General features: G+C 38.7%; 1 protein-coding gene across 3 annotated transcripts in view; it reads left to right on the top strand.

Annotated features, from left to right (window-relative positions):
- Positions 1–14242, top strand: part of kcnip1b (Kv channel interacting protein 1 b) — a 60596-nt gene extending 46354 nt beyond the window's left edge. For 2 of the 3 annotated variants that reach the window (XM_017725792.2, XM_017725791.2), the window contains exons 3-8: positions 2419–2488; positions 3694–3764; positions 6179–6286; positions 7285–7389; positions 11837–11899; positions 12989–13062. In XM_017725792.2, coding sequence (XP_017581281.1) covers positions 2419–2488; positions 3694–3764; positions 6179–6286; positions 7285–7389; positions 11837–11899; positions 12989–13036 — 465 coding nt within the window. In that variant the 3' untranslated portion in view covers positions 13037–13062. Of the gene's footprint in view, positions 1–2418; positions 2489–3693; positions 3765–6178; positions 6287–7284; positions 7390–11836; positions 11900–12988 lie in introns of all 3 variants that reach the window. The other variant, XM_017725790.1, reaches the window with a different exon arrangement.

Raw genomic sequence — 14242 nt, 5'->3', positions numbered from 1 at the left:
ATAGGTGTTTCTAATAAAGTGGCCAGTTAGTAGAAGTACAAGATAGGTGTTTCTAATAAAGTGGCCAGTTAATAGAAGTACAAGATAGGTGTTTCTAATAAAGTGGCCAGTTAATAGAAGTACAAGATAGGTGTTTCTAATAAACTGGCCAGTTAGTAGAAGTACAAGGTAGGTGTTTCTAATAAAGTGGCCAGTTAATAGAAGTACAAGATAGGTGTTTCTAATAAAGTGGCCAGTTAATAGAAGTACAAGATAGGTGTTTCTAATAAAGTGGCCAGTTAGTAGAAGTACAAGATAGGTGTTTCTAATAAAGTGGCCAGTTAATAGAAGTACAAGATAGGTGTTTCTAATAAAGTGGCCAGTTAGTAGAAGTACAAGATAGGTGTTTCTAATAAAGTGGCCAGTTAATAGAAGTACAAGATAGGTGTTTCTAATAAAGTGGCCAGTTAGTAGAAGTACAAGATAGGTGTTTCTAATAAAGTGGCCAGTTAATAGAAGTACAAGATAGGTGTTTCTAATAAACTGGCCAGTTAGTAGAAGTACAAGGTAGGTGTTTCTAATAAAGTGGCCAGTTAGTAGAAGTACAAGATACGTGTTTCTAATAAAGTGGCCAGTTAATAGAAGTACAAGATAGGTGTTTCTAATAAAGTGGCCAGTTAATAGAAGTACAAGATAGGTGTTTCTAATAAAGTGGCCAGTTAATAGAAGTACAAGATAGGTGTTTCTAATAAACTGGCCAGTTAGTAGAAGTACAAGGTAGGTGTTTCTAATAAAGTGGCCAGTTAATAGAAGTACAAGATAGGTGTTTCTAATAAAGTGGCCAGTTAATAGAAGTACAAGATAGGTGTTTCTAATAAAGTGGCCAGTTAGTAGAAGTACAAGATAGGTGTTTCTAATAAAGTGGCCAGTTAGTAGAAGTACAAGATAGGTGTTTCTAATAAAGTGGCCAGTTAATAGAAGTACAAGATAGGTGTTTCTAATAAACTGGCCAGTTAGTAGAAGTACAAGGTAGGTGTTTCTAATAAAGTGGCCAGTTAGTAGAAGTACAAGATAGGTGTTTCTAATAAAGTGGCCAGTTAATAGAAGTACAAGATAGGTGTTTCTAATAAAGTGGCCAGTTAGTAGAAGTACAAGATAGGTGTTTCTAATAAAGTGGCCAGTTAATAGAAGTACAAGATAGGTGTTTCTAATAAAGTGGCCAGTTAATAGAAGTACAAGATAGGTGTTTCTAATAAACTGGCCAGTTAGTAGAAGTACAAGGTAGGTGTTTCTAATAAAGTGGCCAGTTAGTAGGGTGGTCAGTGACTGTATATATCATAGTGTATAAATCATATTTTGTCTCTGTTTGATATTTAGGCACTGATTCTGCTCGTGTTCCTCTCTGTGTATGTTTCTAATCTGTCTGCTCTAGCCTGCAGCAATAGGCACTCAGCCTGCCATATGTTATAACGCCAACAATTACACGCTGTAATGCGCGCACTCACACTGACACATATGGCTGCTGGCACCCCCCCCCCTCACAAACACACACACACACACACACACACACACACACACACACACACACACACACATACACACACACACACACACACAGACTGATGCATGTTTGCCATCAAAAGTGCAATAAATCACTTCTATTACTTCTTTGATTTCATCATATAGTGTTCATTTTCACTCCATCTTCTTGTAATTTCATGTTTATAAGCCACTTTTCCTAGATGTGCAGTACCATACATAAATATGCTTATTATTATTATTATTATTATTATTATTATTATTATTCAGAACTCATATTTATGCCTTAAATCTTTTAAACATATCATTTCTAATCACTCATATTCAGTTTGTAAGTGTTTTGGTTCATTGTTATTTTTGATTGTTTTATGGCTCATTTGTTTATCACCATGGTCTCGTTCCAATTGTCTTTTAATTTTAACCTTAATATAACTTTCGCATAGTTGTATTCACCAAAAACAATAATAAAAATGAAAATAAGTTATGATTTAGACCCTTTTCTAATCTCTCTTGATCTGTTAGAATTAAACAGGCTGTTTTTTGTTACGGTGCCTTCAAAGGGCCCGTTTCCAAGGTCAACGTACAGCGTTTGTGGGGACTTAAATACGAAGTACATTCATAATTAATTTTTACATTAATATTATCCTTAGAATGCAACGGGCTGTTTTGTTACTGCACCTTTAAGACAAATAAATAAATACTGTATGTAAATAAATACATAAATAAATAAATAAGATAAACGCAAATGATCTGATTGGCTGAGTGGGCGGGGCTTAGAATGAGAGTAACTCGGGTTTACATGCTATGGGCTCTTTCATCCTTAGTGATTCGACCACTTTTGCAAATGTCTTCAAAGTTTAAATCAATAATTGAATTGAACTGAACGGTTTGTCTCCACAGGAGTGTCCCAGCGGAGTGGTGAACGAGGAGACGTTTAAACACATCTACGCCCAGTTTTTCCCTCATGGTGGTGCGTCCTCCTCGTTTCTTACTCAGAAATGCCTTGGTATTGCTTTGTATGAATGTCACCTTTGTAAGCATCAATAAACACATTCATAGCATGTTATAATGCATTCATAAGGCATTATAAACAGGGCTATAAGTATTTATAAAAATGCATTACACGTTACAGCCATGCTTATTATGCATTATAAATTGTTACCATAATGCATTATAAGTACTCAAACATTATAAGAGCTCATAAGCTGTATTAGTCCGCTCTAAGTAAAGTGAAGTGTACTGGACTAAAGCCTCCTCCAGGGTTAAGAGTGAAGTATTTACTGAAGGATTTACTGAAACACTAAAACACAATGAAGCTCATTACAGGCTTCAGATGTCAGAGTTTAAATTAGAGCTGCCATCAGTTTTACCCAATGTGGGAAAGTCAATGTTCACCACTGTTAATGTGCACCACCGTTAGCCTGGCACTGACTTAACACTGCATATCCAATAGAACAGCAGCAGAAATCAGCACTACTGTACTGTAGTGTAGGGTTACAGAGTGAAGGGTTCTAGTGCTTGATGTTAGAACCAGGGAAGGAATATATTACAATGACAGGCCTCTACTGTCTCGCCTCTTACTCTCCAGGCCATCAATCCACAGTAACTTCATGATCAGTGTGATGTCAGAAGGGGTTCAGGGGAGGGGCTGATGGGTACTCGGTTTGGTGTGATGTAATGTAGTGTAGCATTTAAAGTGACAGCACTGGGTAAGAAAAGCTCACTGTAGCAGTGATTCTAGGCTGGGCGGCCAGTTGGAGCATCTGAATGTTCAGGACTGAAGCCCTGAAGATGCAGCTCTAACAGCTCCAGCACTGAGAAATAAAACACTGGAAATCTCAGTAAATAAACTCTGTATTAGTCTTTAATTTACACTCTCCAAGCTGGGACTGACTTCTTTGGCACTGACAGTATAACATGCCATTAACCCTACTTATAATGCATTATGTTAACAATTCATAGTGTATAATAAACGTGGCTATGAAGTCTAATCCAGTATCATTCATTTTTATAAAGATTTATAGCCATGTTAATAATGCCACATGAATGCGTTATAACATGTTATAAATGTGTTTCTAGATGCTTACAAACGTGACATTCATAGAAAGTGTTCCCAATGCCTCTTGTACTGAGTATAAATCATGATTCTCACAGTTTCTCATGTGTTTGTTACAGATGCCAGCACGTACGCACACTATCTGTTCAGAGCTTTCGACACCACAAACAACGGCTCCATAAAGTTTGAGGTAGGGGTCCACATAGACCATCCCGGTCCACTGTTTACACTCCATCTGCATGTCCACTTCTGTGGGAACGAGCTGAGGTCAACATGATTGAAGGCAAATTTATCAATGTCACAGTTTTTCTTTACACCAGCTGCTCAGCATCTCATGATAAATGGACAGTGATTTGGGACTGCTAGGGCTGGACCTTAAGTTCGGGCTATAAATCAAATCAAATCAAATTTATTTGTAGCGCATTTTACCACGGATGTTGTCGCAAAGCAGCTTCACAGAATTCCAGAAAAGACAGAGTTTTAACAAGAAGAGTTTAAAAGAAATGTGAATGTAAATTTTAAATGTGAAAATTCGGTCAAAAAATGAGCGAGAAAACACTCTTTGATAAGATGAGCTAATTATTGCTAGCACCCTTATGGCCCTCTAGTAGTATGTGCTAACGGTGATTCCTCTTTTTTTCCATTCTAGATTAAATCAAGAACATTCGAAGCTTGTAAAAGACATTTCATGTTTTATCTGAAGTTTTTAACAAATATGAACACATATTTGAGCTTGTATGTGTCAGTTTACAGTCACTCTTTCAGGCTCCTGACGTAGAGCTGCTGCCGCTGTTTTCCATTCCTAACAACTAACCGGAACCTGCTTAGCCTACAGCTCTAAATATCTAGAGCTTCCAGCTGGACTAGAGAGATGTTCTCACAAAGTTGGCCCCTCTGTAAATCAAAATATTTCACAGTTTCATGATAAATGGACAGCGGTGAACTGTGTCTATTAGAGCTGGGCCTTTGGTTCAGGTTGCTAATGTCAAAACTTGGCCAAAAACCAGGGAAAAACACCTTTACAACAATGGGAATTTCCATTAGCGCCCTTATTGGACTCTAATAGTATGTTTGTGCTAAGCTAACAGTGATTCACAGAAACATTTTTTAACAGTTTTAGATTTAATGTAGACATTCAAAACTTGTAAAACCCATTAACATACATTTGAGCTTGTATGTATCAGTATTAGTATCTGACATAGAGCTGCTGTTTTCCATTCCTAACAACTAACCGGAACCTGCTTAGTCTACAGCTCGTGTTCACAGTCAGTGATGTATCTAGAGCTTCTAGCGGGACTAGAGAGACATTCTCACAAAGTTGGCCCCTCTCGAAATCAAAATATTTAACGTTTCATGATGAATGGACAGTAGTGAACCATGAATATTAAGAGCTGTACCCTCAGTTCAGGCTGCTAATGTCAAAACTTGGCCAAAAACCAGGGAAAAACACCTTTACAATAATGGGAATTTCCATTAGCGCCCTTATTGGACTCTAATAGTATGTTTGTGCTAAGCTAACAGTGATTCACAAAAATAAAAATTTTTAGTAGTTCTAGATTAAACACAGACATCTGAAGCTTGTGAAAGACATCATCGTTTGTCTGAGCTTGTTTCTATCCGTTTTACAGCAATTCTTTCTCCTTTACAGGAGAAGAAATAAACATACTTTACTTTCAATGTAAGTCAATGGAACCAGAAGTTTTTCCAAGTCGCTTTGGGCCGTTTCTTATAGTCCATTCATCATGAAATTTACATACAATCTACTAGGTAACAGGTACTTTTAATGTCAAAAACTGAAAAACGTCAAAAGTAGAGGTACGAGGTTTTCCTCCGGCAACAGTGATGTGTTCAAAGTTCTTGTATGTATCAGTCCTGACATAGATCATAGAGTTTTCCATTCCTAACAACTAACTGGAGCCTGCTTAGACTACAACTCACTTTCGCAGTCAGTGATGTATCTAGAACTTCCAATAGCCCAAAAGTGACATTTTTGTCTCACAAAGTTGGTCCCAAACATTGTTGACTGGTTTTTCTTTGTCAGTTCCTCGTTATGTTGGAGGTTAATCTAACATGTAAGGTCTTCAGTCCAGCTCCTGAAGTCCTAACCAATGGTGGAGCTCACCAGCTGTATCTACCACAGAGAGAACGATCCTGTGTGGACAATTTACATTGGCCATTTTAAGATTTTAAGCCTTTTGTTTCCAGCCAAAGTTTAGCAATTAAATGGGAGTTTTACTACATTACTTGCCAGGTTCAATTACAGCAGCATAATGATTATATTCGTTAATTATATTAAATGAACTCAAAACATAGAAGCTCAGAAACCATTAGGCCTTCTCTGAAACCTCTTGACTTTGATATGACCAGGTGATGAGTCATTCTGGAGCATTTCCATTGCTCCATTCATCATGAAGTGTCCACACAATCTGAAGGACAGCTGATATTTGAAATAAATTAATAAATAAAATTAAAAATGAAAAGTTGCAAGGTTTTTCTATGACATGATGATGTTTTTTCTTGTTCTAATATGTTACAGTTTTGGCGTCAGATGATTTTCCTGTAGCAGGGAATATTTCGTTATAATTGTCTCTATGCCGTGTTTAGGAGTTTGTAATGGGGCTGTCCACTCTCCTGCGAGGAACGGTCAGAGAGAAGCTGGAATGGACCTTTCATCTGTACGACATCAACAGAGACGGGTTCATCAGCAAAGAGGCGAGTGTGAGGCTTCAGGCCGAACGCGGTGTTGAGAAAGTGGTTAATGATATAACCGTAAAACTATAAATGAAACAGTTAAACCAAAAACTTGTGATAACTAATTAAGATAGTAATTAAGAGCCGGTCAAAATTGAGAAATCAATCCATCATTAACGGCTGTTCTGATCTGTTCGTGTCTAATAACAAAATGTAATAAAACGTAAATGCCACAGAATTTCAATCAAATTTTGCATAGATACAGATTGGATAAACATTACATGAAATTTTCATACTTTTATTTAAATAACTTTTTAACTGTCAGTAGCCCTGATGTGACGGAAAGGATGAATTTACTGATAAATGAAAAATTAAGAGATAAAAACACAATTTTTAGGTTTTATCAGGTTAAAAAAAGAGACTTTTCGCTCAGATCAAAAGAATTTAACCCTCTACCACACGTTATGAGGGCAATCAAAAAACATTCGATTCACTTTTCTTGCATAAAATGGACCTGATTGTTACATATCAAAACATTTATAAAAAATAATGTGTGCTCAGTTTTGGGTATGTTGCCTTTAGGCAACAGTGCGCAATAACGGGAATAAATGATATAGAGCCATGTTCTCTGAAGTGGCTTGTGGCTGGTCAGATCCATTCCACTGTCACACAATGTTGCTTCTAGGCAACAAACATATTTCTGCAAATTCTCATAACAAAAAAAATATATACTGAATGTTAAAAAAAGAGGTTTAAAAGTGCCGACTAAGAGGTAATATGACCGGGAACGTGCGTTTTATTGACTTATTCAAACGTTCCTTTTATTGTTAACCCTGTCATTGTCTTTAAATATGCACAGTGTTATTGTAAAGTGAGGAAAAGGAGTTTGTTGCCCTGAGGCAACATTGTGCAATAGAGGGTTAAATATTCAGATATGAACATTAATAAGTTAAATACAAAAGCGGACATCCTGCTGTGTGTGTTTACCCTCTTTTTCTGACGCGCTGCTTCCATTATAGGAAATGACGGAGATTGTTCGGGCCATCTATGATATGATGGGGAAGTACACTTACCCTGCTCTGAAAGGAGACGTGCCTAAACAGCATGTTGATGCTTTCTTCCAGGTCAGTGCGCCACACTGTATTCCGTAGTCCACAGTATTCCATACTGTCACGTCTGTGAAATAATGTAAAGGTATAGTAGTCTACATAGTTAAAAAGGTGGTTCTTCAAGGGTTCTTTTGTAAAGCCAATAATGAAATGGCCCTTAACACTAGAAGTCCCAGAGAGGGGTCATTTAACATTTCTACCTCTGGAACCCAGAGACGGGTCGAGTGACCTGAAGGATTTTAGCTACATCCTATAATCACCGTCTTTTGTTGTGTAAATAAGGCCATTACTGGCGCACCACAGGAGGTTTGCCATTGAGTTTAGCTATTTAGTTTCTAGTTAGTTCTATTCAGTTTATTGTATTTGATAATATAAAGATTATACATTTTGTATTTAGTTTAGTTTTATTTGAGCAAAAAAGCAAACAAAGAATGATTTATTTTTTTTTATTTTAAATAGAGAATTAGAAATTTTACAGCAAGGTACAGCTGTGAGTAATGACCAGAAGCATTTGTGTCAAGAGGACTGAAATTTCAGCGTGAAAAATTTAAGAACAACTCTTATTTGTTTCCATGCTTTTTATTTTTTGTTATTAAAAATAATACAAAAAATACAAGGAATAAAACAATTCCACACATATTTACAATAGTCTGCAGTGTGGGGCTGAGTGTGTGTGAGTGGCATTTCCTTGTGTGGCTGGCATTTCAGCCCTCACTCAGCAGTCTGTCTGCACTGTCAGAACATACCTGGCACTGCCAGGGTCTGTCCCTGGTACATTTGCCACACGTGTATTTGTAGCAGTCGACACGTCTCACAGTTGCACAATTGTTCGTGCATCGATGGTTGACCTGACACTTCGCCCTTTTGCCAGGGCTGGGTGTGGAAGGTTGTTACCGAAGCAGGTTCTCCTTGCGTGCCTTCTTCTCACTCACATGAGAGTCACCCAACTCTTTTGCAAGTTCAACCAGGAAGTCCACCCGTCTCTCCTGCACCCCAGTGCATGCCTGATAAAGCACATGCGCATTTAGTGCTGCCATGTCAATCATGTTGTAGAACACGGCGACTGGCCATCTCCGTGTTCCTGCACACACGCTGTACTCCCGCATTTGGTCCATTACATCCACCCCGCACTTTGTGTTGTTGTATTGTGTGACCGTGTTTGGCTTCCTTTTGGTGGTATCCTCAGTCTCAACCACACTGTGCATGCTGCTGAGAATGTAGATGACCTTGTTCCATTTGGGTGCATACACTGTCAGTGTTGCACCAGTGGTTGAAAACACCTGAGTGGTGAATTCAGTGCGGTCCATCTGTCTAGCGGATTGAGGAATTTCCCAGTGACTCTTGTTGACTGCGCAGAGGATAGTGGTTTTCCGGCTAAGCAGTCGTTGTGCAAGTGAGAGTGATGTAAAGAAATTGTCCGTGGTTACAGTTCTGCCTTTGTCCATGAATGGTTCCATCAGCCTCATCACTACAGTCTCGGACAGTCTCTCCCCGTTGGGACGACTGGGGTCCTTGCCAAGATATGGGAGGACATTACAGATGTACTTTGATTTCAAGTCGCAAGCCACCCAAAACTTAATACCAAACTTGTCTGGTTTTGTTGCACTGTATTGCAGAAAACAGCAGCGAGTCAGAGATTGCAGCAAACTTATCGGTCTCCGCTCGCTCACTGCGTGTGAACATGTCATCAAAGCGTAGGTGTTGCATGATGTCTTGGAAGCGGTTTCGGGCCATAGTTGCAATGATCCTTGGGTTTGCAAGGTTTGCTGACCAGCTGTCACGTAGTGATGGAACCTTGGTCACCCCCCTCAAGATAATGACTGAAATAAATGCCATTAGTTCTGGGAGATCCATGAACCAATCCACCTGCTCCGTGTGACGTGCATGTTGTGTCGTCCATTCTTGAATGCTACAAAGCATGTCAAGAGTGATAAAACAGAGGAAGCTCTGAAGGCGACTCCGGACACTAGCTCTTGGCTCTCCATCTGTAGGGTACGGTTCTATTGGGGTGAAATGGAGACGTTTCCCCACTTGTTCTTCACGCCACACTGTACCATCTTTTGCGGTCTCTGTCGGCTCACTCGCCAACCGAGCTCTCTTTTTTAGTAGAGGAGGAGTTTCCTCATCTGCAAGATAAATAATTAAAAATGTAACATTTTGTTTTGGTTCTAAATAAAAAAGATAGTCAGAAAATGGAAATAGGTCATTTGAGAAATCTAACCTGAAGACAGCTCAGAGTCCGAATCCGGTTGAAGGACTATGTCTTCTCCATCTGAGTCACAAGGGTTGGTGTTACTCAGGATCCGTTCCAATGCCTGTTGAGTGGTGAACCTTCTCTGCATTTTGTTTCTGCTTCTTTGTTCCTATTTATCCCCCACAGCACAAAAGGCTGCATGCAAATTTGCTAAGGTGTTAGCAACCTTATGCATGTCCCCTGCACAACAATGCAGCTGGGGGGTGGACAGACACTCAGGAGCAACTTACATTCTTTTGCTTACACCCTGCAAGGTTTGCAAGAGGTTGAGGTGGATCAACACAATTAATTTGTTTTCTTTTTCTAAACTGTCATTTTGAGCCCACTTCTTCCACATCTTTTTAAAAAACTTTTGCATATTTCTTGAAACAGATTGGATGTTTTGCAAACTATATGTACATTTGGCAAAATGACCTGTATAATGCAGCACAACATCACAGATCAGCAGCGAAAGGTCACATCTTCCCCCATACACTTTATGTATGCTTCAAACCAAAATGTGTGTTTTATACAAATTGTCAGTTCCCTCAAAATGCCCAAAAAAAGTCTCTTGAGCTGTGTTTCACGTGGTGTTTTGAGAATGTCACCTCGGTTTCAAGAAATGAGCCAAACCAATTGAAAAAAAAAGATCAACTTTAATTTAAATCAACTTTAATTTGTTCAAAATGTGCACCACCATGCCACCATGCTCAGGACATGCCCCCTCCTTCTACCTAACCATTAGAGCACTATCAGTCCTCTTTTGGCATGCATAGGCTTGCAGGTAACACACTATTCAACCCCAGCTAATCTATGTTTCTGTATTTTGCTAGCCAGCACGGTCAAACAGTTTTCATCCTTATCCTTCTTTTCTTCAAAAAAAAAAAAAAAAAAAGGTTTTGTCTATTTATTCTTTTAAATTTTTATTTTTAACGTTTTCTTCACCTGCTTTTTTTTATTAGCCAGCATAAATTATTATTGGCCAGCTTATTTTGCTAGCCAGCATGGTCAAACAGTTTTCAAATAATATTCATATATACATACATGTAACAATGTAGAGAAAAGAAAGAAGGAAACGGAAGGGAAGAACAGGAGAAGAAAAAGCAGGTGAAGAAAACGGTAAAATAAAAAAATTAAAAGAATGAATAGACAAAACCTTGTATTTTTTGTGAAGAAAAGAAAAAGAAAAGAAAAGAACAAAAGGGGAAAGAATATGTGAGCATAAAATATGTTGAGTAATAAAAGACGTATTGGATGACAAAAAGAAAATAAAAAGAAAGGAATGAGAATGAGAAATATTTTTTCATGTTTTTGAATAAGGACTAAGATATGAAGTAAATATAATTAAAGGATATAAAGTAAGAAATGCATATATGTAAACTGCAGTGTGTCTATTGATGTTGTAAGATTTTTTTTCCTGTGAATAATCTTGCTGCCAATTCCTGTATGTTTCTTGAAACAAGCTCACTCAGGCCTGTCTGTAGAATTTGGGCAGAGGGGGATGAGAGGTGTTTGTGTGTAGGCAGGCTGTGGGTCCCCCTGCAGATTCCTCAGGTAATGGCCACATTTACAAATGAAAGGATGCTAATTGGAGCCATCAGAGTCATCAGTTTGGACTAAGGGTCTTTTGACCCACTTTCAGGGCTTCAGGGGGTAGGTTGAAATCTCTGGGACTTCTAGTGTTAAGACTGATAAATCAAGTGTTGCATGGTTCTGTATAGAACCTTTTTGAAAACGGTTCTGTGTAAGACCAAAAAGGGCTCTGCTGTTGTTGCAATGTCAAGCTTTGGTGCTATGTAGAACCATAACCAACACATTCTCCAACAATCTGAAGAACCATTTAAGCAAGAAAGTGTTTGATATAGAACTCATGGTTCATGGTACATGTGTAACAACAATCAACCTGAATAAAAAGTTTCAGGTTCAGAAACTCCAGAGTAACTTCTAGCACTGTAGTGGATTTTTCATTCCATTCAGCAACTATCAGCCTAGAAACGGACTTCGTTTGATTCTGTTCTTCTGTTTTTGGATCTGTTCGTCCTAAAATAAAATGCTCAAACTCTAAAGTGAAAGGAGTGAATGACAGTACAGCCGAACAGGAGCTGACCCACCACAACAAGATGAAATTAGACGTAAAAAAAAGTTTGTTAATTGAAGCTCTTGCAGTGAAAACACCACAAAAATGGACAGCTGAATGTTGTTTTCTCTGTTTACTCCATGATCTCACAGAAAATGGACAAGAACAAAGATGGAGTCGTGACACTGGAGGAGTTCATCCTAGCATGCCAGGAAGTATGTACTGCCACTACTACAGCACACTGACCCAACGTTCTCCAACTGGCTCCAACACTCGCCACCAAACATGATCATTATCCTCCAAACATCAACATTCACCAACAAATACTATCATCCTCCAACAAATACCATCATTCTCCACCAAACACCATCATTATCCTCCAAACATCATCATTCTCCAACAGCATCATTCTCCACCAAACACCATCATTATCCTTCAAACACCATCATTATCCTCCAAACACCATCATTATCCTTCAAACACCATCATTCTCCACCAAACCCCAAAATTATCCTTCAAACACCATTATTCTCCAAGACCATCATTCTCCAACAAATACCATCATTATCCTTCAAACACCATCATTATCCTCCAAACACCATAATTATCCTTCAAACACCATCATTATCCTTCAAACACCATCATTCTCCTCCAAACACCATCATTCTCCAATGATGTTTGTTGGAGAATGTTCATGTTTGTTGGAGAATGATGGTGTTTATTGGAGAATGGTGGTGTTCGTTAGAGAATGACAGTGGTTTAACTGTGAATGTTGGATAGCATTTGAAGGAGAATGTTGGTGCTTGGTGGTGAATGTTGGTGTTTGTTGGAGAATGATGGTGTTTGTTGGAGAATGGTGGTATTTTAATGGAGAATGTTTGTATTTGGTCCAGAATGATAGTATTTGAAGGAAAATGTTGGTGTTTGATGGAGATTGTTGGTATTTGATGTAGAAGGATGGTGTTTGTAGGAGAATTACAGTAATTGAAGGAGAATGTTGGTGTTTGTTAGAGAATGTTGGTGTTTCGTTGAGAATGTGGGTGCTTGTTGGAGAATGATGGTGTTTGATGGAGAATGATGACGTTGGAGAATGATGGTGTATGTTGGATACTGATGGTGTTTGACAGAATGATTGTGTTTGGTGGATGGATCGATGATATAGATGAAGAATTAATCAAGGAACCAATAAAAACAGCCTTTATTTCAATGAATTCAACATTACCGACACCGATGTGACGATTTGCAACGGTCATGGAATACAACAATAACACATTTTCATTTCCCATTTTCCAATCTCCTTTTAGGATGAAATGATGATGAGGTCCATGCAGCTCTTCGAAAATGTAATGTAAAAACAGCAGGCGGAGGGAGGTGGAGAATGAGAGATCAGAAAAGAGAGAGAGAGAAAGAGTCTGTGAAAACGGCCGCACACTCTTTCTGTAACTCTCTCTTTCTTTCTCTCCATATAAAAACCTCTCTTGGACGCTTCGCTTTGGGATTTCGGAAAGAACTTGAAGGACCCTCAATCTACTACCACCTAGGCAAGAACCTGGACCGATCCTATGAGGATTAAGCACTGTATATCAAACCTCTCATATGGACTCATATCTGCGATGTGTGGTTCATGGAGGCTGATGACCGGACATGCTCCATCCTTCATTTGTGAAAAAGAAGAGAAGGTTTGTAGGCACCCCTGCTTAGTCTTCTGCTCAGGAAAGTGGGCTCCAACTGTGAAACTCTGGGTTCTGGGAAGTGTGAAGTTCTCTGTGAAAAGCTTGGATCTGCATAGCACTGCTTCTCACTTCCTGGAGCTCCTTGAACTTCTTGAATCAAGCTGCAGGCTGGGAAAGTGGAGCTACAGCTCAAGGACTCCCTCTGCTGTCATGGACTTGAACTGCATCCATGAGGAGGCAGCAGTTTCCACTTCAGTTTCTTCTGTAATTGCCAAGAGTTTGCATGTTTTAACCAGCAGATATGCTCCCTTTGATTTACTTGAATGTTGGCCTATATAATATAAAAGCCTAATTATGTAATTTTATGCATTAAATGGTTTAATGATTATTTATTACATTCAGGTTATGCGGGATTGACTTCTGGACGTCTTTCTGTTGTCTTGTCTTGTGTTGTAGTTACAGAATTGCTTACTGTTAACTCTCTTTGTCCTCAATCTGTCCTGTTTATATGTCCGTCTATCTGTCTGGCCTCAAACCATTGAGCATCGTTTTGCGTGTCTAAAGACTATTCAGCAGAGTTTAAGAAGTGGCTGTATAATAATTGCTCTGCTTTATTTCACCAAGTGACAATCCAGCTCTCCATCTGTCTATTTTATTTCTCTGCGATGAACATATTTGTCATTATAGATCATTGAAGTTTAATTTATTATCCATTAAATATAATGAGAAGGAAATTAGGCGTGTTTGAGTGCAGTACCACGTCGTGACTCTCCACGGAGGCAGACGGACGGAAACGGGCTTGAAGGACTTCTGAATGCATTTTAATGCCGATCCTATTCAATGGCGATTGATGGTTAGAATAAAACTTTGTGATGAACTTCAAAA

The sequence above is a fragment of the Pygocentrus nattereri genome, chromosome 18 (genome assembly GCF_015220715.1).
Source record: "Pygocentrus nattereri isolate fPygNat1 chromosome 18, fPygNat1.pri, whole genome shotgun sequence".
Classification (NCBI taxonomy): Eukaryota; Metazoa; Chordata; class Actinopteri; order Characiformes; family Serrasalmidae; genus Pygocentrus; species Pygocentrus nattereri.
Note: the sequence above shows the minus strand (reverse complement) of the source record. Positions and strands in the feature narration are given on the sequence as shown.